The 25,947-nt window shown below is 39.8% G+C and overlaps 1 protein-coding gene across 7 annotated transcripts in view; it reads left to right on the forward strand.

Moving 5' to 3' along the window:
* The window catches only part of LYST (lysosomal trafficking regulator), a 242,995-nt gene that overhangs the window by 95,926 nt on the left and 121,122 nt on the right, over window positions 1–25,947 (forward strand). For all 7 annotated transcript variants that reach the window (XM_042909178.1, XM_042909177.1, XM_042909181.1 and 4 more), the window contains 7 exons: window positions 8,915–9,005; window positions 10,740–12,819; window positions 14,440–15,469; window positions 17,488–17,649; window positions 19,102–19,255; window positions 21,920–22,146; window positions 22,672–22,738. In XM_042909178.1, the coding sequence (XP_042765112.1) occupies window positions 8,915–9,005; window positions 10,740–12,819; window positions 14,440–15,469; window positions 17,488–17,649; window positions 19,102–19,255; window positions 21,920–22,146; window positions 22,672–22,738 (3,811 nt within the window). The remainder of the gene's footprint in view (window positions 1–8,914; window positions 9,006–10,739; window positions 12,820–14,439; window positions 15,470–17,487; window positions 17,650–19,101; window positions 19,256–21,919; window positions 22,147–22,671; window positions 22,739–25,947) is intronic.

Genomic DNA, 25,947 nt, shown 5'->3' on the forward strand with positions numbered 1-25,947 from the left:
TTGTAGTTTGCATTTAATTTTTTTTCTTTTCTGTCATTTGTTGCTCATAGAAATGTAATTGATTTTTGTACATTGACCTTGTGCCCTGTGCCTTTGCTAAATTCACTTATTTATGTTTATTTTGAAAGTTTTCTGTAGAGTCCCTAGGGTTTTCTACGTGCACAATCATATCATCTGTAAATGATAGTAATTTCACTTATTTTCCAGTTTGTATACCTTTTATTTCATTTTCTTGTCTCTTGCACTGGCTTCTAGTACAAAGGTAGGTGGCAGTGATGAGAGTGGACATCCTGCCTTATGTCTGACCTTAGAGAGAAAACATTCAGTATTTCCACCAAACGTGATATTAGCTCTAGGTTTTTCTTAGATGCCTTTTATCAGAAAGAGGGAGTTCCCGTCTGTTCCCAGTCTGTTAGAGCTTTATCCTGAATGGATATTGGGTTTTGTCAATGCCTTTTCTGAATCTGTTGAGACCATCATATTATTTTCTTTTAATTCCGTTAATGTGGGTGAATTACACTGATGGTTTCTAAATGTTGAAACCATCATTTGCATTCCTGGGATAAACCCCATTTGGTGGTGATCTGTTATACACAGACACGTTAATCTGTTTATTCTTTGGGGGAAAACACAGTCTGCGTACGTAGCAAAAATATATTCTTTTCAATGGTTAAAGATGGCATAGTTGAAGTTGATATGCAGATATTTATAAGTTTTTTGAAAGAAAATTTGTCCAGCCCAAAAAGGAAGGGTTATCATAGATTTTTAACCTTGGCACCAGTGTTAATGAGATGCGTGGCCTCTTCAGATCTCCATACCCTTATCAGTAACATAAATACTTCAAGTTGGGTGACTTAAAAGATCCCTTCCAACAAAATTGCTACGTGTTTTCATATAACATTGATAATAATGGTTTCTGATTTCTTCTATACCCTGGTTATAAATATAAGTAGCTTAATTCTGATGTAATGAATAGAAAATTACAATGACTTGTTACCAACACAAGTGTATAAATACTACTTTTTAAAACTCCAATATATAAATATATAATTTCCATATATGTTCATACTTTATGAATGTTCTATAAAGTTTTTACTTATTTTGCTGAGTAAAATATGAAGTTTTATTGGAGGAGGTTATACATTTATGAATAAAGCACTATTTAAAAATTACAATAGGTTTGGAGTGCCTGGGTGGCTCAGTCGGTTAAGCATCTGACTTTTGGTTTGGGCTCAGGTCATGAGCTCACAGTTCATGAGATCGAGCCCCATGTGGGGCTCTGCACTGATAGAGCAGAGCCTTCTTGGGATTCTCTCTATCTCCTTCTCTTTCTTTCTCTCCCTCTCTTTCTGCCTCTCTTCACTTGCACGCGTGTACTCTCTTTCTCAAAATAAATAAACCTATAAAAGGGGTGCCTCGGTGGTTTAGTTGGTTAAGTGACTGAGGTCATGATCTCACAGTTCGTGAGTTCGAGGCCCGTGTCGGGCTCTGTGCAGACAGCACATATTTGAGTACATATTTTTAAAAATATTAAAAAAAATAAACCCAAAAAGAATTATAATAGGTTTCTTTAATCTTCAGCTGTTTTCTTTGTAAGAGAGTACTTTTTTCTTCCTAATTTTTTTGTAGTATTATCACTTTAATACATAGTACTAACATACATGGTTTATCATTGGAATATATAAAATAAGTATTATAAAGACACATCAGACCTTTAGAAATATGGCTACATAATTTGTTCACTGGTTTATTCAGCAGACCATTAAGTACCAAGTAAATGCCAGCACCTCTGCTAGATGTAGAGATAAAAGAAGAGAGACGGTCTGTACCAGCACCTCTTAGCTTTTTTTTTTTTTTAACTGAAGAGGCTGTTTTATTTTATTTTAGTTTTTACTTTTTTTTACATTTATTTATTTTTGATAGAGAGACACAGAGCACAAGCGGGGGAGGGGCAGAGAGAGAAGGAGACACAGAATCCAAAGCAGGCTCCAGGCTCCGAGCCATCAGCACAGAGCCCAACGCGGGGCTCAAACTCACTGCGAGATCATGACCTGACCTGACCTGAAGTCAGACATCCAACTGACTGAGCCACCCAGGTGCCCCACCAGGACCTCTCAGCCTTTGAAGAGATGGACAAGTTGAAAAAAAAGCAGTGATGACAAAACAGTGTGGAAATATTTGGGGAGTGCAGAGGAGCGGGTCGCGAGGAAATGCTTCTTAGAAATTGGTACCTCAAAGTAGGGATTGGCCATTTAAAGAGGGAGGAAGCATGAGGCCAGAGAAACTGCACATGTAGACCCTGGTGGCTAGAGGAGAAAGAACATATTCAGTGACCTAGCAGTCGTTTAGAGGAGTTAGAACAAAGGCTGTGTGTGTGGTGTTGGCTACTGAAGACACTGGAAGGCAGGGGCCACGTGATGGCAAGCCTTGTCTACCACATCAAGGAGACTTTAGTTTATTCTGAAAATACTGGGGAGGTTTTTCAACAAGAAAATAGGCAATGAAAATTATTCTTCAAGTTTGACAAGTAAGTCTTTGGTAATATTTATTAGCAAGAGTTATTTCAGTAGGAAAATAAGGCGAACTTTTAAAGTTAGTAAAGGTGATAATAGTAAGTCAACTTGAGTTTGCTGCATCTAGGTCTACGGATTCTGTTTACACACACGTCAAGATTTATCCATGCATATGATTAGTCCAGCATTAATGAGGGAATAGTGGGGTGCTGATATGCCTGCTTCTTGGAGTAGTGAAAGTATCAGCTTAGCCACCAGACGGTGGTGCTAGCCACAGAGAGTAGGTAATCCATTGAGTTATCTCCCTTTACACCCAGGCTAATAGATAGGAGCAATGACTGTGTCAATTGATTGCTGTGTAACAAACCACATTCCAAACACTTAGTGGCATAAAACACCAATGCTTTGCTTGTGTTTCTGTGAGTTGGAAGTTCAGGTAGGCTCAAATGGGACCACCACCTTGGCTTCTTGCGGTGTCGTCTGGGCTCATCTCTGAATGTGCGGTCTGTCGGCAGAAGACTCAGGGTTTTTGGATGGGGCTGCTGGCCCGGCTGCCTCAGTTCTCATCCACACGGCTTCTCACGTTTCAGTAGGAGAGACTCAGCTTCTTAACATGGTTGTGCCAGCATTCCAAGAGGGTGAGAAGAGAAGCTGTGGGACGTCACATAACATCACTTCTGCCACGTTCTCTTGGTCAAAGCAAGTCCCAGGGCCAGCCCAGAATTAAGGGATGGGAACATAGACTCCATCATTTCAGAAGATTGTCTGTGGCCACACTTTATCTACCATAGCCCCTTCTCTGGCCACATTTGTTAGCATTCCTCCCACATTCCGTCTCTCGCAGGACTCTCAAAGTTTCGTCCCATCATGGCATCAGGCTTGAAGTTCATGATCTCATGATACAGGTCAGTTCTGGATGCAGATGAGGCTTCCAGGTGCAGCACTTTAGTTACCTGTGAACATAAGAGCCACGCTCAGCCATCCACAATGATGAGGAGGGACAAGTTAACCACACTAGATGCTTGCGTTTGAAAAGGAGAGTGACCAGAGGCACGTAGCGGTCACTGCCCCCCTGAACTCCTGTCAGGCGTGTGTTGTCAATGCCCCCTATTCTTGGGACAGGGAATGGTTCTGCCCTACTCCATGATTCTCCAGGACCCTTGGCTCCCTCCTCTGGGGTTTCTTCTCTTTCCCGTAAGACATAGCTTATCATGTGCAGCTTTCTTACCCTGCTTCATGCATGGAGAAAAGTGGCTGTTGGTATTTTTCAATAATACAGCTTTCTTGAAAAATGTAACGGGTCTCCTCTGAATTTTAATGGTGTTCACTACATTCCCCAAAAGCCACATCTATAACTGTTTCTGAGACAGACCTCTCTACTTTGGGCACATAAAGCTTATATGGAGTAATTCTCGCAAGATTCCAAGTAGGACTTTTGTCTAGCTGATGACATTTACTAGGTACCACCCAAAGTCTTTCTGGAGTCTTAACAAAGAGTAATACAGCCATTTTGTCACCATTCTTTGCTGTCAGGGAAAGAGGGGCGACACCAGGCACTGGCTGGGCAAAGTGTGGCCTGCAGTCCAAAATCCTGCCACCAGTGATCTGTTTTTGGACAGCCCACAAGCTAAGAATAGTTGTGAATTTTTAAAGAGTTATTAAAGGAAACAGAAGAATATGTAATAGAGACCATTTAGGACTCAAAAAGCCTAAGACGTTTACCATCTGGTCCTTTAAAAAAAAAAGTGTGGCACCCATTATAATTCAAGAAAAACTATCACCATAATGTTTGACATCCATGAGAAAAAGCAGCGTGTTTAGCTTCCTGAGACATCAAAAGCATTTGGCAAAGTTAATCCATTTTTCTTAACAAAAACTCAAAAAATAGATTCAGAGGGTGCCATATGCAAAGGGTAGAAAAACCAGTAATATTTTTAGGAAAAAGCTCCACAATAGAATCAGTAGAAGAATAGTTCTTTATGGTTATTTCTGTTTGATATCATGTTTTAAAAACATGCAATACTGGGGCGCCTGGGTGGCTCAGTCGGTTAAGCGTCCAACTTCGGCTCAGGTCATGATCTCACGGTTTGTGGGTTTGAGCCCCGCTCTGGGCTCTGTGCTGACAGCTCGGAGCCTGGAGCCTGCTTCGGATTCTGTGTCTCCCTCTCTCTCTGCCCCTCCCCCACTTGTGCTCTGTCTCTCTCTGTCTCTCAAAAATAAATAAATGTAAAAAAAAAAATTAAAAAACATGCAATGGTGAAGTGGAATATGAAAGTAATGACAACTCAATGTGAGAAAGATGGAGTAACAAAAATGCCATTCTTAAAAGCAATACGTACAGAAAACTCCGGAAGATCACTGTTTCCTTTAGCTATAGCTCTACAGCTAGAAGATAAAAGAAAAAAGATGCTGTTTACAGTACTAATAGAGTCATGTTCTTATATATGTATGTGTACACATATATATTAGAAATAATTATAACACTCTGGCAGAAGGAATAAAGGACTTAACATATATTTCTGCTTATGTCTGGAATATTCAATTTAATTAGCATGTCAAAGTGCCGATTTAAAGTAATACCATTAATACCAATTAAAATGACTCCGGTAGTCTTCCGTCACGTTCTGAATGCAATCCAAGCTCTAAGCTTAGCCTGTCATCCTGGGGTCCTCGAACCCCATGATCTGGTACCCACCTGCCTTTGCGACTTGCTGGACATCCGTCTGGCTCTCCATCTCAGCCCTTCCCCTGGCTCATTTGCCCTTTCTCTCCCATCCTGCCACCATTACTTCTAGACGACTAGGGTAGGCAATTAATATTCCAGTCTAAACACTTGAATCGTAAAAGGAACAGCCTGACACCTGGTAGGCACTTAAAATATATTTCTTGAATTGAACTAAAAATGTACCACCCGCATGAGAGTGCTTTTCCTGTTTATTATTGGTATAAACTTTAAAAAGACATGTTGCAGTCATTTTCCCTGCAGAAGGAGGAACATAAAAATGTAAGTATTAAATGAGAAGGGGTGTGATTTCTATAGATCGGACAGTCCAGGAATAGCCAGGCGATGGATCTGTTTATAGCATGTATTGCCTAAATTGCCTAATAGGCCATGTTGAGAACTCTCCACTTGGTAGACGTGAGGCAACACCCCATTCTTCTGGACACTGTGACTAATTAGGACCTTGGGAGAGAAAACCAGAGCTTGGTTTGCCCTAGTTTGCCAGGATGCCTGCAAAATAAGAGAAAACGATTTTATGGCTTGCAAAAGGACGGAATTAGATGTGTGGTTTCTTTGGAATTCGAAAGGATAAGTAAATCTGGAAATATGCAATACCTAGGAAAGTAAGAGGTCCAGAGGATTACCAAGAGCTTCCCCAGTGATGAATTGTGTTAGAAATTATTGTGATTGAATGAAGTCAAGAATTGTTCAGTCACTGTTCTATTGGGCCACGGAGAGGCGAGGGGTGTTCTCCTCAGAATGCACTTCCAGCAGAGATGGCAAAAACCAAAAACCTGCACTTGCCGCAACCCCATTCTTTTGAAGGGCCCATGGTTTCCAAGAACTAATCCACTTGGTGAAATGGGGATACAGGCATGCAGTCCAGAGGGGGAACAGTAAACTTGGGTTGGTGCGGAACAAAAAGCATCACAAAAGAGGTTTAGCTGGGGCTGGGCCTTGAAGGTAGTGAGGGACCCCTTAGCTAAGTGGGAGGGAGTGACAGAAGTTCCAGACAATGTGTCATACCGAGGTCGGGAGGCAGGAATGCCTGTTCACGTAGCGATGAGGATTTGCCAGTGTCCTGTCCTGTCCTGTCCTGGAGCAAGGGCTGTGGCACTTCACACACTCCTAAGGTTTCTGCAAGCTCTATTAGAATGTGACTAGTTCATCTGCTAAAGAGAAAGACTCCGATTAGGAGGACTCTACAGGAACGATGTGCCCCAAATTGGTTTACATTTTTTTAAAGACCGTATTACACATAGATAACTCCAAACTCCTTCACATGGCCCACAGGCCACCTTGGATCTGGCACTGGCCACCTTGCCAACCTGTGCCCTCCAGCCATACTGGCCCGCTTGCTGTGCTGTGAAATAGCCGAGCTCATTCCCTGCCCTTCGTATACTTCCAAGAGCCCTTTTCCTCCAAATTTTTGCGTGGATTCCTTCTTCTGTTCATTTAAGTATCTACTCAAGTGGCCCGTCACTCTATAATCCCTGTCCTGTTAATTTTCTTCATAGCACTGCGTTCTGTCTGGAGTTTTCTTATTTGTGCCCATTATTTTCCATCTCCTCTGCCCGAGCATCAGCTTTGTGAGAAACTGAATATTGTCTTCTTTGTTCACCACTCCATCCAAAGCGTCTGGCCCATGGTAGGGGCTCAGTAAATATTTCCTGATTGAATAATAGAGACATTTAGACAGGAACAGTTCAGCAAGTTGACTGCTGTATGAGAAGTAAATCAGGAACCTGAAATGTAGCTTTCCTGAGGAGGGGATTAGAGAAGGCTTTCCACAGAGGGACTAAAGACCTGCCTGAAGAATGAGTTAGCGTTTGGCCGATGGGAGGACGGTAGTGGACAACTGCAAAAAAAGCAATGCGTGTGAGGCAGGCGTATTGGGGAGGTCAGACCAGTAGTGTTCAGGAAACCCTTCGTAGCTGGACATGTGGGGTTGGGTCAGGTGTGGTGGCAGGAGCTGACACTGGACAAGTCAGTAGGAATCATGTCGCGAAGGGTCTTCTAAGCCTGAAAAGAAATTCGGATTTTCCCTTTGAAGTATTTCTGAGCCTTTCCATAACCAGGGCACTAGAAGGAACAGTCTGAATGCTGCGCCTCTGCTCTTCTCATTCCTTTCAACTCTCAGCCTGTGGCATCTAACTTGCACCCTTATCACTGCATTAATGCCGCCTTTGCTGAGGTCCCTGGTGACCCTCTACTTGATAAATGCTTTTCTGCCATCATTTTATACAACTAAAGAACAACAGCTCTTGACCTGGTTTCCTCTCTTCTCTCCTGAACTGCTCTCTTCCCTTGATTTCTCTTGTTCTACATTTCTTTGGGGGCGCTACTTCTCAGTCTCCTTTCCAGACATCTTTCTCTCCCGCACCTTCTTCATTCTTGAAATGGTGAGCGTTCCAAAGCCATCCGTCCACTCTTGTCATTCTTCATGCTCTCCTTAGGAAATCTCCTGTGCCCTTGACTTCTGCTGCAGGGACTCCCAAAAGACTTGGGAGTTGTGTACTTCGCGTCTTTTTCTTAAGCTCCAGATCTATCTATCCAGTCACTTTGCTGCCCAAACCAGAATTCTCCAAGTTCTTTCAGATTTTTCTTTTCTCCCCCCTTCCACCTCATAGATAATCAACTGTAAGTTATTTCAGTTCTTCTTTGCAATTTCTCGATTCTGTCTCCTTTTCAGATTTACTGTTAGCACTTCTGTTTATCAGTATCTCTTATCCAGATTATTGTTTTCCTTACTTCTAAACACTGATCAATCAATCCCTCTCCCTCCCGCCCCAATTCTGTCCTCTATACAGTGGCTAGAGTGGTCTTTCTAAGAAGCAAATCCGATTATATTACTGTGACTCCCTGCCCATTGACTAAAGTGAGGAATCTGAACTTCATTTGTCAATTCCTTTACTGCCCATGACGTCAGTGTCCAGACTGGCTCTCTGCTTCCAGTCCCACTTCCATACTTCTGACTGGCAATGACCGCTCCTTTTTCTGATCTCCGACACCGAGTATCTGTACCACACCCAGGTACTTATACCACATGCCTTCTATTGTTCTTTAACTGTTTGTGTGTATGTATTTTATGGACCAAATGAAGGGACCTTCTCCAGGGCTTGGACCATATCCTCCAGAAAGGGTAAGACAGTCAGTGCTGTGGACATAGTGTGCAGTTGATACATATTCATTAGATTACCTTCACTAATAAGTCTTTCTTCATAGATGTTCTTCATTAATCATGTCAGTTTCTCCTTTTAAAATTGTGTTCTCTGAGTTTTACATTTAACCGCATGAAGACTTTTTGTTTAGTAGCTTCATATTATTGGTTTGCTAATTAATAGGGCTGAACTTTTCATTTTCACCTAGCACATTTTTTTTTCATAGATGAGGAATTCTTGCAATGTGCATGGTGGTAATAACAGCTATTTGGGGAAAAATCAACAAGAGTGTGCTAAATACCGTCCAATACTCCTACATTCTTCTGTCATTGGAAAGGTTTATAAATTGAAAAGTATCACAACTTTAATTGGATTTGAGATCAGTTAATTTGATTCTTCGCTTCTCAAATGCAACCTTTTAAGAAAAAAGGAACTTTTGGTTCAATTTAAGACAAAGCGCTGGGAATTACGTGTCTCGTGACCTCAGAACATGAAGGATTGTTTTGTTTCTAACACAGGCATTGACGTGTAGAGAAGAACTCCTCACTCTACTCCTGTCACTCCTTCCACTGGTATGGAAGATACCTGTTCAAGAAGAGAAGGCAGCAGGTATGTTTCTTTTATCATATCACTTGCGTTACCAAAATTCCACTGGGGAAAAAAAGTTCCGTTGAAAAGCTCCTTCTGCCTTGACAGTTGATACAGTTCAAATTCAGAACAGTGTCTATTAGTGTGAGACTTGACATGAGAAGTTCTTTACGCAAACACATTTTTATTTCTGCTCATACAAAAACCATGGTGCTTCTTAGGGGGTTACTCTAATGACGATTAGAAAACATATGAGGAAGGAGATCACTTAGCAGAAGGAGTAAATGTAGGTATGCCACCCTGTCTGAGAAATGGATAGTGAAATGTTCAAAAAAAGAAATGAAATTTCCTTCGCTTATTTTAAAGACTGCTTTCTATGACCAGTGCTCTACCAGTGACTTTTGCTGTTTAGTTTAGGGTTTTGTTTTGTTTTGTTTTAACATTTCTTTGAGAGGGTTAATTGGAAGGAATACTTTGTTTCAAGGCTGGGTAGAATTCTTTCACTAAGGTCAATATCTGTTGTTAGTTTCTGATTTTGAAAAAACTTACACACACACATATATCATATTAAGTGTATGAAACTTCGTTTAAATGTTTCAGTAGAGGAATTACAGTTTTCCTCTTGACCATTATGTGATACGTGGGATATGTGAATTGTGAAATGTTTAGTGATCTCTCAGGATAAAGATAAATCTTTATATATTGGATTTTAATGCCACATATGCATTTTAATTTCTGATATGAAGCTCTCTTCAGGGGATTAAGGTCTTGTAAGATTGCCATCCTGCTTATTGGATGATTCACTAACTCTCTGCTCTTACTTCTGATTTTGTAGAATTCACAAACTGTCTGGCACTTAAGATATCTGGTATTCTTTTGGGAAAGCTGTCTTCCTTGCCTGCGTCTTTTGCATCGGTAGAATTTGTCCAACTCCTTTTAATCTCTCCCCTTCCTCTCTTAATTAAGGCCGATATCTTTTATTGAGAGATTGTTATTTATTTGTTCTAAATTGCAACTATATTTTTCACATAGATCTTTCTACATAGCAGTGCAAAGGGAAAGACCGATTTTCTGAACTTTTTAATTAGTAAGGAAGATTTATGCATTTCCCCCAGAGGGAGGTATTGTGCGTGGGCCATGTGCTGGGGCCCTCAGTTCGAGGCACTGACGACAAAACGGGGATGCCTGTTCCTAGCTCACTGTGAGGCACATTCAGTAATATTTTGAAGAACTCTTTTAACCTCAATCTTTGTGAATAATCTATTATATGCTTTTAAAATAATTTCGGGAAATCTTAAAGTTCTTAAGTTATATCAATAATATAGACTAAGTACTGTTTTTGAGAATATAATATGCCTTTGTTTCTTAATTAATGGGACTGTTGAAGGAGATTTGTAATATAGTATGAAGAGTAGTGCCAAATCCTAGATAATCTAGAGTCTCGTCTGTTGATGTCAGAGTGTAAAGTATGGTTTTTAAATTAGATTTTCTTCCCTAATTTTGTTCTCCTTTGTTGTGTTCCAAATCAGTTTGTATCCCCTGAACCAGTGCTACCTGGGACTGAGCATGAGAAAAATAATTATGGGGGGAAAGTGATCTGGAGACATAACACATCGCTAAGGGAAATCAGCCCCAGTAAAAATTAACGGAGGAAAAGCTCCTAAAGTGGAAGATAGATAAGAGAATAATCACCTACACAAATTGAGTTTGAAAACATATTAAGGTATTCTAAATTTTCTTTCTTCATTTTATTAGATTTTAATCTGCCGTTCTCAGCTGATATAATCCTGGCCAAAGAAAAGAACTCAAGTTCACAAAGATCTACTCAGGAAAAATTATATTTAGAAGGAAGTGCCCCATCCGGTCAGGTTTCTGCAAAAGTAAATGTTTTTCGAAAAAGCAGACGACAGCGTAAAACCACCCACCGCTATTCTGTAAGAGATGCAAGAAAGACACAGCTCTCCACCTCAGATTCAGAAGCCAATTCAGATGACAAGAGCGTGGCAATGAATAAGCACAGAAGGCCCCGTCTGCTACAGCATTTTGCAACACAGTCTCCTAAAGAAGACCACCTTACAGCTAAACTTGACCACTTAGCAACCAAAGAACGGACTCCTCCTGACACCATGGCTTTGGAAAATTCCAAGGAGATCCTTCCAAGACAGGAGTCAGACACCGACATTTTGAGTGAGCCAGCTGCCTTGTCGATTCTCAGTCACATGAACAATTCCCCATTTGACTTATGTCATGTTTTGTTATCTTTATTAGAGAAAGTTTGTAAGTTTGACATTACCTTGAATCATAATTCTGCTCTAGCGGCCACTGTAGTGCCCACGCTGACTGAATTCCTAGCGGGCTTTGGGGACTGCTGTAATCTAAGGGACAATTTGGAGAGTCAGATGGTTTCTGCAGGCTGGACTGAGGAACCGGTGGCTTTGGTTCAACGGATGCTTTTCCGAACAGTGTTGCATCTTATGTCAGTGGATATTAGTGCTGCAGAGGTGATGCCAGAAAATCTTAGAAAAAACTTAACCGAATTGCTTAGAGCAGCTTTAAAAATTAGAACTTGCCTAGAAAAGCAGCCTGACCCTTTTGCACCAAGACGAAAGAGAACACTACAGGAGGTTCGAGAAGGCTTTGTGTTTTCAAAGTACCGTCACAGGGCCCTCCTCTTACCTGAGCTTCTGGAAGGAGTTCTGCAGATCCTGATCTGTTGTCTTCAAAACGCAGCTTCTAACCCCTTCTTCTTCAGTCAAGCCATGGATTTGGTTCAAGAATTCATCCAGCACCATGGATTCAACTTATTTGAAACCACAGTTCTTCAAATGGAATGGCTGGTTTTAAGAGAGGGAGCTCCTACGGAGGCCGCAGAGCATTTGAAGGCCCTGATAAGCAGCGTGATGAAAATAATGAGCACTGTCAAGAAAGTGAAATCGGACCAACTCCATCACTCAATGTGCACAAGAAAAAGGCACAGACGGTGCGAATACTCGCACTTCATGCACCACCACAGGGATCTCTCAGGTCTCCTGGTGTCGGCTTTTAAAAACCAGGTTTCCAAAAACCCATTTGAGGAGACCGCAGACGGAGACGTTTATTATCCCGAGCGGTGCTGTTGTATCGCGGTGTGCGCCCACCAGTGCCTGCGCTTGCTGCAGCAGGCTTCCCTGAGCAGCACCTGCGTCCAGGTTCTGTCTGGTGTGCACAACGTCGGAATATGCTGCTGCATGGACCCCAAATCCGTAATCGTTCCTTTGCTCCATGCGTTCAAATCACCGGCGCTGAAAAATTTCCAGCCGCACATACTGAATGTCCTTAACAAACTTATTCTGGATCAGTTAGGAGGAGCCGAGGTCCCACAGAAGATGAAGAAAGCAGCTTGCAACATTTGTACCGTTGACCCTGACCAGCTAGCCAAATTAGAGGAAGCACTGCAGGGAAGCCCATGGGAGGCTGAACCTTCCCCAAGCCCGTCCAGTCCCTCTCACAGATCTCAAGGGATCCTGCCCAGCAGTGGGTCCGAAGACCTGCTGTGGAGATGGGGCGCCTTAGAGGCTTATCGGAATTTTGTTTTTGAAGAAGACAGGTTCCGTAGTGTGCAGATTGCAAATCACATTTGCACTTTAATCCAGAAGGGCAATGTAATTGTTCGGTGGAAGCTGTATAATTGCATATTTAATCCCGTGCTCCAAAGAGGCGTCGAGTTAGCGCGTCACTGTCAACACCTTAGCATTACTTCAGCTCAGGCCCACGTGTGCAGCCGTCATAACCAGTGTTTGCCTCCGGAAGTGCTTCAGATTTACTTAAAAACTCTGCCTGCTCTGCTTAAGTCAAGGTTTGTATGTGCGCGTGGGTGCAGATATTTTTTTCTTGTATGCTTTTGAATGTCTTGACCTTTTATTCTTTCCTAGGATTTAAGTTTAGTTTAACAACAAAGAATGAATGTTCCCATCTCAGGTCAGATTTTTTTTTTTTTTTTTACCTTGATTGATTGATTGATCTATTTATTTCATTTTACTGGAGTGGTTATAGGGCAGAGCGTAGAGCCATTGATTTTAATTTCTCAGTGGGGGAAAAAAAGTGAAGTTTAAATATATCGCTGAGGGGAAAAAAATGGACACAACATAGATATCCAACAGCAGGGGCAAGGTTAAATTAATTAATTTATATTTACTTGATAGAATATTTATTAGTCATTAAAAAGAATGTTTACAAAGAGCTTATAATGTTTTATAAAACATACAAAATTAAAAATATCACCCACTTATTTACAACTTTGTAAAATATGCACATACCTAAAATGCTAATTATTTGTCAAGGCAGTAGATTTAAGGGAATTGTTATTTCTCAAATACCATAGCCACCTTTATTATGTATACAATGCATACAGAAAAATATAGAAAATACAGAAAAGCAAAAAGAAGAAAAATAAAATTACTTAGAATTCTACCAATGAGTGTTTTAGATTTTGTGATTGTCAAGTACTTAAAAAATAATTTTATGGGGGCGCCTGGGTGGCGCAGTCGGTTGAGCGTCCGACTTCAGCCAGGTCACGATCTCGCGGTCCGTGAGTTCGAGCCCCGCGTCGGGCTCTGGGCTGATGGCTCGGAGCCTGGAGCCTGTTTCCGATTCTGTGTCTCCCTCTCTCTCTGCCCCTCCCCCGTTCATGCTCTGTTTCTCTCTGTCCCAAAAATAAATAAAAAACGTTGAAAAAAAAATTAAAAAAAAAAATAATAATTTTATGAATAAAGCTAGCTTCTGATAGTCTGGCCTTTCAAATTAATGCATATATCATTTTAAAAACATAATAAAATATAGCCTATCGTTATCTTTACAGTCTTTTTTTTTTTTTTAATTTCTGACATTCTGACATTGTTTAAAAAGAACTGACTTTATTCAAAAGTTTTGTAACTCTTTGGTATATTTGTGGACACCCTGGATCTTTGCTGAGCTGATTTATATTAGTTATTACTAGGATTCCAGTGATCCAGTCCTGAGAATCTCACCTGAGACAGGGCTGAAAATCTTCAGCTCGGTAGTTTGGTTCCTTGGGGCAGACCATGGGGCAGACAAACAAATGGACACCCAAATGCCTGCCTGCTTGCAGCATTCGTCCATCTGAAGTGTGGAGGTGGTTGTGGCATTTAGAACTTGTATAGAATCTGCCATTTGGGGAAAAGTATTTTTCCCTGAATTGTTTCATTTAACTTGGGATGCATGTGATCCAGTCTTTCTAAATGATGCTTGAGTCATTGCAGTGTTCAAAGAAGGATGTGAAAGCAAGTAGAAAGTAATTGGAGATCCTCATCTAATGAAGAATGTTGGCAAAATAATTGATGAATTGGATGAGTAGTATATACCACGTGCAACAATGACATATTTAAATGGTATATTTGCCTCTGTATAAATGACGTTTCTGTTTGTAAAATCTCGTGTATTTTTTTTTCCCTCACAGGGTAATAAGAGATTTGTTTTTAAGTCATAATGGAGTAAGTCAAATAATTGAATTAAATTACTTAGATGATGTTCGAAGTCATTCCCTAAAAGCATTTGAAACTCTGATAATCAGCCTAGGGGAACAACAAAAAGATTCTTCAATTCCAGGTATTGATGGGCTAGACGGCGAACAGAAGGAATTGTCATCTTTAAATGCAGGTACTTCCTTTCGTAACCAGCAAGCTTATTCAGATTCTCCTCAGACTCTTAGCAAATTTTATGCCAGCCTCAAAGACGCTTATCCAAGGAAACGGAAGTTTGTTAATCAGGATGTTCATATCAACATGATAAACCTGTTCCTCTGTGTGGCATTCTTATGTGTAAGTAAAGAAGCAGAATCTGATAGAGAGTCGGCCAATGATTCCGAAGATACTTCGGGCTATGACAGTACAGCGAGCGAGCCTTTCCATCATATGCCGCCATGTTTATCTCCTGAGAGCCTTGTCTTGCCTTCTCCCAAACACATGCACCAAGCGGCAGACATTTGGTCCATGTGTCGTTGGATCTACATGTTGAGTCCAGTTTTCCAGAAACAGTTTTATAGGCTTGGTGGTTTCCAAGCGTGCCATAAATTAATATTTATGATCATACAGAAACTGTTCAGAAGTCATGAAGAAGAGCAAGGAAGAAAGGAAGGAGACCTAAATGTACATGAAAACCAAGATTTAAATAGAACTTCTCAATCTGAGATCACTGTGAAGGAAGATCTATCATCTTTGACTATGAAAAGAGACTCCATGCCATCAGGAATGGGTAGTCCAAAACAGAGTGCTGACAGTTTAGGTAAATTAGAGTCACAGCATATCTCTTCCAAAAATACGGGCCATGTTTCAGCTACTGAAGCTGCTCCTGAGGAAGCAAAGGTATTTATGAGTCAAGAAAGTGAGACCTCACTTCAGAGCATACGACTTCTGGAAGCCCTTTTGGCCATTTGTCTTCATAGTATCAGAGCTAGTCAGCAAAAGATGGAATCAGAGTTACCTAATCAGGTAATAACTTGGTCCTTTGTTCAGCTATTATGTAATATATATGTATGTGTATAGAAATACTTTTTTTCTTTTTTTGTTTTTTCTTGATTTTTTAAATGTTTATTTATTTTTGAGCGAGAGAGACAGAGTGCGAATGGGGGAGGGACAGAGAGAGAGGGAGACACAGAATCCGAAGCAGGCTTCATCCAGGCTCCAAGCTGTTAGCACAGAGCCTGACATGGGGACCGAACTCACCAACCGTGAGATCATGACCCGAGCCAAAGTCGGACACTTAACCGACTGAGCCACCCAGGTGCCCTGTTTTTGTTTTTTTTTTTTTTCCTTTTTTTTTTAAAGTTCTTTGTTTTTAAGTTTCTTTGTTTTAAAGGTCATTTTGTTTTTCCAAAGATTGTGTTTTGAGAAGCTCCTGTATGGTTAACACAGTACCAGGTATTGGGGAGGACAGAGGAGTACATGACCCAGTTCTTGCCCTCAGGAAGCTTATAGTTTAGTTTGGAATGCAAAATCCGCGTATGTCAAAGTTACCGACCCTGAAAGGCATTAGATATGCATTAAATGTCATGAGTGATCGTGGACTTTGTGTTTCAAAGTTCAAACTTTGCAATCTCGGTGTCATGCTGTCTGGTGCCCTGCTCAGATCCCCTTTACCCTGCTGATGCACCCGTCTGCCATCTGCTACAAGGGCTCACATCTGCACTCATCTCCCAAGGACTGCCCTTGGCTCATGGAGATGCTCCTTCTATAGATGCCTGGGAAGGGTGCCCATAGCCAGTGATGGATGGATGTAGCTGTGCAGAGTGGGGACAATCTTTGTGGTGTAGTTCAGCCTCCAGAGCTTCCGATGGAATTGGGCTGGGGCTCTGCATTTATTCTGAAATGACCTCTTGGCCTGGATTTTCCCCGCAACATAGCCTGCCTCCCTCATGACCTTACAGATTTCTCCTGGGAGCACCTCTCGACTAAAAAAGGAATCCTCAGTTTCAGGCCCTGCTTCTAAGGAAACTTCAAATATGGCAGATCGCCTGTTCATAACTCATCCCTAACTTGTCAGCCAACAGTCTCTCCCTACTACGGCCCCTGTCTCCCTATTTCCTCCTGTCTAAAAACTTGCGATGCTTCCACATTGTGAGCAAACTCCTTAGGATAGCACACAAAGTCTTTCGGTGTCTTGTTTCCACTTCCTTGCCTGGCTTCATTTCCTGCCATCCTTCACCATGCTGCCATCAGCCATATGGAGCTAGCCAACAGCTTCTCAAGATGCCACTCTTTAGTAGTACTTCTGTACTTCTGTGCCTGTTTTTCTGCCTAGTATACTCTCTCCCTCTGTATGTGTGCTGTCTACCTCTGTTCTTTATGGTCCATCTCACACAAGCCCTCCCCTGGGTGTCCCCTGGGACACTTTTGACAGGTCTCTCAGGCAGCTTCTCTCTTTTTGTCTCTCAGAGAACTTTGTTTATAGCTCTAGTATGGTCATGATGATATCTTGCCAATGTGTATCTGTTTCTTTCGCTGGACGGAGGCAATTCCTTAAGGGAGACGTCAGTTTCGTATCCATCTTTATGGCTTCATTGCCTAATATAGGTACATAGATAAGCAGCAAGAGTTTCCTTCAAAGACAGAAGGGAGGGAGTAAAGAAGGGAGAGAGAGGGAGGGGTTAGAATATAAGTGCTTCTTTGACTGTTATGGAATCTCTGAGAATAAGGCATTTGTAAAATGTAGAGGTGGTTAATCAAAACTCTGAAGTTTCAACTATTTTTTTTTGTATGTGATATAGTCAATTTATGATACATTGAAATTCAGAATGAAATAAGATGAGTAAAACATTTGATAAATAAGTGTTATTAATTATAACAGGATATTTGTATAAGGGCTGGATATTTATAGTCAGTATACTTTCATATCTGCTGCAAATAAATGTACTAATAACTTTGTACATCTTAAGTAAATATTTATTTTGTCATTGTTTAATTTTGTAAGCACGTTATTAATATTCTCAGTATCCTTTATTTTACCTTAGAATTTGTCTGTGGAAAACATACTGTTTGAAATGAGGGACCATCTCTCCCAGTCAAAGGTGATTGAAACAGAATTAGCAAAGCCTTTATTTGATGCCCTGCTTCGAGTCGCACTGGGGAATCACTCAGTAGATTTTGACCACCATGATGCTATGACTGAGAAGGTATGGATAACATTCAGTTGTGTTTTTTAGGTATGACTAGCAGAGGCAGACGGGCATGGGATGGGACCAGCCACTGATGAATGTGGTTAGAACACGGGCCAGGATCTGGTCATATCTCCTTCTGTGAGTCATATCTCCATCACGTGGGATGGACAGTATTCACTCAGTGCCCCGTTTCATGAAAAGCAGGAGAGCAATGTGACGTGCTTGTTTTCATCTAATCTGGCAGTTTACTGACAAATTGCTCTCAGTGAGACAGAAATGTATTATTTGATTTGCTAAGTCTCGCGTATAACCGATAGTTTATTAAATGATCATTCAGGCATGGTGATGACTCAGCTCTCTTTTCTGATCCTATATTGGTACAGTTAATATTTCCAGAACTCTCTATTCACTTTCATTTTAAATCACTCAACATAAAAATGACTAGTACTTGCAAAGAAATTAGCACAGTTTTTCAGTCATTCATGTTGGCATTTTTTTTCTAAAAGAACTATTTTAATATTTTTCCTGAAACCGTGATGCATATTTAGTTTACTTCCCTCTCCTTTCCTGTTTCTTTTACCTTCAATTAATTGGCACCTGTCCTTTATGTAACTGCTCTCTTAATTTCTCAGTCTAGTCATGTATATGACATTTTATAATCTTCTGCCGTAATATTTTACGTTGCTGTTTGTCAGAACTTTAAAAACTTACTGAAGTAGCTACTAATGCCTTCATCATGCTCCTGGATCAGTTGGTTAACTGGAAAATGTTACAATACCTCCTTTAATCTACCTTCTATTAATGTTGCAGTGATAAAGCACTATGAGATTCTGTAAGTGAAGATGTTTTCTAAAGTGAATATCTTAGTAGCATTTTTATGAGAAAAGCAAGATTTCAGGTTGCACTATACTACACAGGAAGTTAATGCTGGATTCTTGATTTCTGAGAATCAAGAATACATGTAGATAGTCTCATTCTGAAATCTTAAAATTAATGCCTTTGAACAATTTTCCTGTCTACTCTGGTTATCTATTTTATGAAACATTTCATTTATAAAAATCCTATGGAAAAATCTTTTTCCATGAATAAATGTGGAAAAATGGTATTTATTTACTAGCATAAAGTTGTAAGAAGTATAATTCCACCTCATTGTGGTTTTTGGTCATTTGCTATTGTACAACTAGTGTGAAATTTCACAGACTTCTTTTTCAGTAAAACTGAAATGACCCATAGCTTACTCTGTTACAGACCCCATTTTGGAGGTGTTAAATAAAGTCCAGAGATTCTGGAAAATCTTGCTGCATGAAATTCATAATTTATAGTGCTTAATATTGATTCCTGAGTTTTTTTTTTTCATAAAGAAAACAGTGAAGCTATCCTCAAAATCACTTTTGAGTAATAAATATTCTATTATTAAAAATGAGCAAATATTACTACTTTTGCCTTCTAACTGCACCAATCTTATAGAGTCATCAGTCTGAAGAAGGATTGTCATCCCAACCTGGTGATTTTTCGGAAGAAGCTGAGGATTCTCAGTGTTGTCTTAAACTTTTGGCTGAAGAAGAAGGTTATGAAGCAGACAGTGAAAGCAACCCTGAGGACAGTGAAACCCGAGATGATGGTAAAATATCACTGAAGTACTTGTGGTCAGATTTGCAAGTCAGATTATTACTTAGAAAAATGGTTATAATAATACCACCTTGGAATTTTGTATTGCCTTGCAATTTAAAAGAGGCATTACTACGTTTTATTTGATCTCAACAGTAAATTCTGGCATTTGTATATGCGACTTAAAACAGATACATTTTGGTATTACAAACATTAACTGAATGCCTGAGAATACAGGGTAGAGAAAGTCCCTGCTTTCATATATATTCCAATAGAAAAAACAAGCAATAGGTGTCAGAAGTGAACAGTATCAAGAAATAAAACAGGGTGATATGGTAGTGATCGGGTGGTCAGAGAGGGCCTTGCTGAAGATGTTAGTCTATCCAGACACACATTGACAGGAAGAGCATTTCAAGCAGTTTGTTATGAAGATTAAATAACGTAAGGAATACAGACATCTTTTTGTGAAATCCAAAGATGCTGCAGCATAGACTTTTTTCTTAGTTCACCACATCCCAGCTTGTCCTTAGGATGGAGCTACATTGTACACGATCCTTTGTCCCTGGGGTTAAAACTTGGGTAGAACAACAACACCACAAATGGATGGATTGGAGCCAAGAGATTTCTGGGAAGTCTCTATCTTTCTAAAGTTGGTCTTATGACAGTCCCTTATGTACTGCTAGTCCTCACTAAGTTTATAGCAGCTTGTCCTCCATAGTCTATTTTTTCCTTCCCATTAAGTAAAGGAACAGTCACTGATATCCCACTGAAAGGGCTTGATAGACGCATAGCAAGTATTCGTTCATTCATTTGTGTACCATAAAGAGAGTGAAAACAAGAAAAGCACAGCCACTAATTGAAAGAATATACATGTGTGTATATGTATACACACACACATATTCATATAGCTTACTTGATTTATTAAACTATTCTTGTTTGTTTCCAGTTTTATTAAGAAATAATTGACATACATCACTGTGTAAGTTTAAGTTACACAGCATGATGGTTTCATTTACATCTATTGTGAAATGATTACCACCATAGTATCAGTTAACATCCATCATCTTATATAGGTACAATCAAAAGGAAAGAAGAAAAAATTTCTCCTTGTGATGAGAACTCTTAGGTTCTGTTCTGCTGACAACTTTCTTCTATTATCATACAGCAATGTAGGGGTGCCTGGGTGGCTCAGTCAGTTAAGTGTCTGACTTCAGCTCAGGTCATGATCTCATGGTTTGTGGGTTCGAGCCCCACGTTGTACTCTGTTCTGTTCTGACAGCTCGGAGCCTGGAGCCCGCTTCAGATTCTGTGTCTCCCTCTCGCTCTGCCTCTCCTCCACTCACGCCCTGTCTCTCAAAAATAAATAAACATTAACAAAAAATGTTCATATCGTATAGCAGTGTTAACTATAGCCATCATGTTGTCCATTGCATCCCTAGTACTTATTTATCTTATAACTGCAAATTTATACCTTTTGAATTTTTTTTCCATTTCCCCCTCCCCCCACCTTCTGAGGCAGTGCTTTTGAAAAAATATTGCTTGGGGCGCATGGGTGGCTCAGTCGGTTAAGCATCCGACTTCGGCTCAGGTCATGATCTCACAGCTGATGGTTTCGAGCCCCGCGTCAGGCTCTGTGCTGACAGCTCAGAGACTGGAGCCTGCTTCGGATTCTGTGTCTCCCTCTCACTCTGACCCTCCCCTATTCGTGCTCTGTCTCTCTCTGTCTCAAAAATAAATAAACATTAAAAAAAACAACTTAAAAAAAAAAAAGAAAAGAAAAAAATAATGCTTTAATGGGGTTGGCTTTACCAGAGTACTAACGTTTTATGACAGACTTCCCCCTTTTTATAGGTTTGTCAACTAGCTCTTTTAAAATATTTGTTTTAATGTTTATATTTGTTTTTGAGACAGAGCATGAGTGGGGCAGGGGCAGAGAGAGGGGGAGAGATAGAGAATCCAAAGCAGGCTCCAGGCTCCGAGCTGTCAGCACAGAACCCGACGTAGGGCTTGAACTTGTCAACCAGGAGATCATGACCTGAGCCAAAGTCTGATACTCAACCGACTGAGCCACCCAGGAGCCCCTCAACTAGATCTTAATTTAAAGAACTCCAGTCCACATAGACATTTATACATTTCTTGACTACATGAACATTTTTTTTAAAGACCCCAAGCAGTCACTTTTAAGAGCACATCAGTTAAATTTTCCAAAGTGTAATATTTGGTGACAGTGTCTATCTTTCTTATGAAGAAGTCAAAGTATAGGATTCACCCAACCGCTAGCCAAGCCTATTATTTTCACAGATATATGGGCAGGCAAATGAACCACCCTGTGATTTAGGTATTTTGGCAGCAGAAAGTTTGGGATAGTGGTTTTTTCCACTTGTGCCAGAGGAATGTGTTAAATCTGTATCACATGTCTATAAAATTTACTGTTGATATTTGTAATTCTGTTGAAGACCAGAACTACTTTTAAGCCACTCACTCATCTTCAAATATCCACAAGACTTGATTATTCAGGATACTTACTGTAATCAAAAGGCACCTTGTAGGAAAGGGCATCGTGAGAATCTTCTTATAAATAGCACTTTGCCACAAGATCTCCTAAATGTTAAATGAGATTTGAAATATTTATTCCGTGTTTAGGGAATAAAAACAATCTTTTCTTTTCCCCTGTCAGGTGTAGACGTAAAGCCTGAAGTAGAAATTTTCAGCGCATCAGGCGATCCGAAGGACTTACTTGAAAACCTCACAGACGGGGAAATAATATATCCTGAGATTTTTATGCTGGAATTAAATTTGCTTTCTGCTGGTAAAGCCAAACTTGATGTACTTGTCCATGTATTTGAGAGTTTTTTGAAAATCATCAGACAGAAAGAAAAGAATATATTTCTCCTCATGCAACAGGTAAAAGATGCATTTAGTTAAATGTGATCAGTATTTATCATGTTCATGCCCCAGTTACTCATCTCTCTATTTTGAACCCAACTTGCCTGAAAATTATTTGAGATGACTACTTAATCTTTTATAATGCCTCAGGTATGTTTTTACCTATGAGTGGAAAATCTGAAAATATTTTAACTCCATGGTCCTCTAAAGGAGCATAAAAAAATTAATGTCATTGGCTAACTAGTCCTAGTATATTTCTGAGAATGGGTGATAGTTTTAAAATTACATTGAATTTTAATATGGTCACTGTTTTTGAAAAATCAGAAAACAAAAACAGTATAAAAAAATAAATGTATACACCACCTAAAAAAAAAAAGATAATGAAAAGTATGTAATTATATACATAGCATTCTCTCCAGTTATTTTAAAGTATTTATATATTTATATACAGTAAACTATCAATTTATTATGACATTACAGTTGCTTCATGCTTTCATGAGGTAAGAAATTTAATTTCTTATGTTTTGTTTTTTTAATCTTCAGGGAACTGTGAAAAATCTTTTAGGAGGGTTCTTGAGTATTTTAACACAGGCTGATTCTGATTTTCAAGGTGCGTTGAAACTGTTAGTTTTACACAATAGCTTTAAAATTATTTTGTTGTTATGTGAAATGAAGAGTTGGTAATAATGGCTTTCGCTGGCATAGTGCTCTGTGGTTCCAAAAGTAGCTTTATATGCATCATCTCTCTTGTTCCCCAGAAACACCCAATAGAATAGACGTGGTATAAGTATCTTGATTTTGTAGAGAGCAAGCTCTGGATTCCAAGGGACTGAGTGAGTTGTTCAGGGTCGTGTACGTAGAAGTGGCATCACGGCAACTGTAGTCTAAACACTGTGTTGCTGCTTCATCAGATACTGAGTGCCACTCTCCACTCAGTGCTCTCACAGACGTTTGAGGAATTCATAATGAGTATATAAAATGGTTATATTATATATAATAGATAGAAACCTAGCTTTTAGTTGGAGAAATCTAGATTTTAGTTGGAGAAGTATAACACGCGTGAAACGTTAATTCAGGTTTGTCAGATGTTTCCTCATGATTAAATTCAAGTTACGCGTTTTTGGCAAATAGGCCTCATAAGTTACGTGCCTTTTGCGTGTGTCGTATTGTGGTTTGTGTGTCTGTATCTTATTACTGTGATGTTGACTTTGATCGCTTGGTTAAAGTGGTGTCTTGTTGAGTTTCTACATTGTAAAGTTGCTGTTTACTGTGGTATTTGCCAAATAGCTATTTTCTATTCCCATTATTACTTCTATATTTATTAATTGGGATTATACTGTAAAGAAAAGTTTTTCCTCTTCTTCCGTTTACTTGTTTAGTGTATGCATATGTTTATATTTATTGTGGTAGACACTTTATTGTGGATCCTTTTGAGCTGAAGACTTATTTCTAGCTTAGCTCTGAGAAATTCTATTATATTACCTTTTAATAACAGTTTTATTGAGATACAATTCATATACTACGCAGTTCACCCATTTAAAATATGCAGTTTAGTGTTTTTTAGTATATTCACAGTTATGCAACCATCACCACTTTTTTGCTATTCTGAATAACGCCATGAACACTCATGTACTAGTTTTCACATGGACATATGTTTTCATTTCTTTTGGGTCCAGTGGTAACTCTATGTATAACTAGATGAGGAACAGCCAGACTGTTTTCCAAAGTGGCTGACTTATTTTACATTCCCACCAGCAGAATAGGAGGATTCTTGTCTCTTCACATCCTTGCCAACACTTGTCATTACCTATGTTTTTGGTTATATCCATCCTAGTGGGTGTGACATGATATCTCATTGTGGTTTTTTTTTTTTTTTTTTTTTTTTTTTTTTTATTAATTTTTTTTTTTTTCAACGTTTTTTTTATTTATTTTTGGGACAGAGAGAGACAGAGCATGAACGGGGGAGGGGCAGAGAGAGGGAGACACAGAATCGGAAACAGGCTCCAGGCTCCGAGCCATCAGCCAGCCCAGATGCCTGACGCGGGGCTCGAACTCACAGACCGCGAGATCGTGACCTGGCTGAAGTCGGACGCTTAACCGACTGCGCCACCCAGGCGCCCCTCATTGTGGTTTTGATTTGCATGTTTCTGATGGCTAATGTTGTTAGTCCTATTTTCTTGTGTTTATTGGCCATCTGTGTTTCTTCCTTGGATAGCTTTGGAGAGATTTCTATTCAGTCCTTTACCCATTTTTATTTTGGATAATTTGTGGTTTTAATCATTGAATTGTAAGAGATTTCATGTATTCTAGGTAAAAACCCCTTACCAGAAGTATGATTTGCACATATTTTCTCCCAGTCTTTGGCTTTATCTTTTCATGTTCTTGATGGTATACTTTGAAACACAAATTTTTTATTTTGATGAAGTCCAATTTATCTATTTTTGCATTTGTCACAATGCTTTTGGTGTCATATCTAGAAAGGTCTAACAGTCACAGAAATTTAGTATTTTTTTTAATTTAAAAAATTTTTAAATTTTTATTTGAGAGAGAGAGACTGAGAGTGCACGAGATGGGGAGCAAGGCAGAGGTGGGGGAGAGACAGACAGACAGACAGACGTCTAAGCAGACCCCATGCTCAGCGCAGAGCCCAATGTGGGGCTCGATCCCACAACCCTGGGATCATGACCTGAGCCAAAATCAAGGCACCCTGAGACTTAGTATTTTTAAAAATAATTTTCTCCTCTCTGTGTTTTATGCTCTCTTCTTTTTTACATCCTAATTGTAATCTCAGGCCTTCTTGGATTGACTTTGCATTGTCTTAGCTTTCCTCTCACATTATCTACTTCTCTCTTTTTGTGCTGTGTTTTGGGAGATTTCTTCAATTCTATTCCAACCTTTTGTCCAATTTTTAATTTTGGCAATTATCTTGTAATATTTAAGAGCTTCTTTTTGTTCATTTGATTTTTGGTTATTCCATTTTCACATAAGGATAAAATATCTTCTTAAATATATCTGGATGTAGGGGCACCTGGATGGCTCAGTTGGTTGAACACCCACATATCTGGATATATATCTGGATCTAGTCATTAACATCTTAGAAAGATATCTTTCCTACCCTAAATTATTTATGTTCTCTCGGGGGTCAGTTTATCAATTTGTCTTTTATATCTTGTTCTTTCTCTTTTATGTTGCTGATTCTCAAATATTTTTTGAACCTTTTATTGCCCATTTCTATTTAAGAAAGCCGTTGGAGCTAATGATGTAAAAGTAAATTTGCTTTCCTATTTGGCACCTTCCCTGAATGGGCAATCTGTTGACAATCCCTGATGACTGAAGTTCCCCAAATACCATAATAAGGAAATCTTTACTTTGGGGGGCCATTAGGGCCACTATTACCCCATAAGACATTCTGTGTACATTAGAAAAGTATTTCCTCCACACATACGGCTTGTGAATAGTGTCTTCGTGCTAAGAAAAAGTCATCCCTTCATCCAGGCAACACAGCCCAATGCCAGGATGCATGGCTTGGTGAATAGGTTATATTTTAGTCCCTGTTCTCTCCCTTGGTTAAGCTGCTTGGCCTGTCTGCAGACTGTACTTGTATAACTGGTAGCCCTGGTGCTAACGTCCCACTCTCCAGCTCAGCTTTTGCCCGGCAATCCGTTGAGTTTCTTTCAAGAGTTATCAAGGTGTGGGCATGGAAGTCAAAGCTGAGCTACCTGTGCCCTATATTCAGGATCAAGGAGAGAGGTAGGTGCTTCCAGACAAACCTTGTATTAATCCCTGCATTTGTAGCCTCATTCTTACTTCCTCTCCAGA

Source organism: Panthera leo, chromosome D2 (assembly GCF_018350215.1).
Source record: "Panthera leo isolate Ple1 chromosome D2, P.leo_Ple1_pat1.1, whole genome shotgun sequence".
NCBI lineage: Eukaryota > Metazoa > Chordata > Mammalia > Carnivora > Felidae > Panthera > Panthera leo.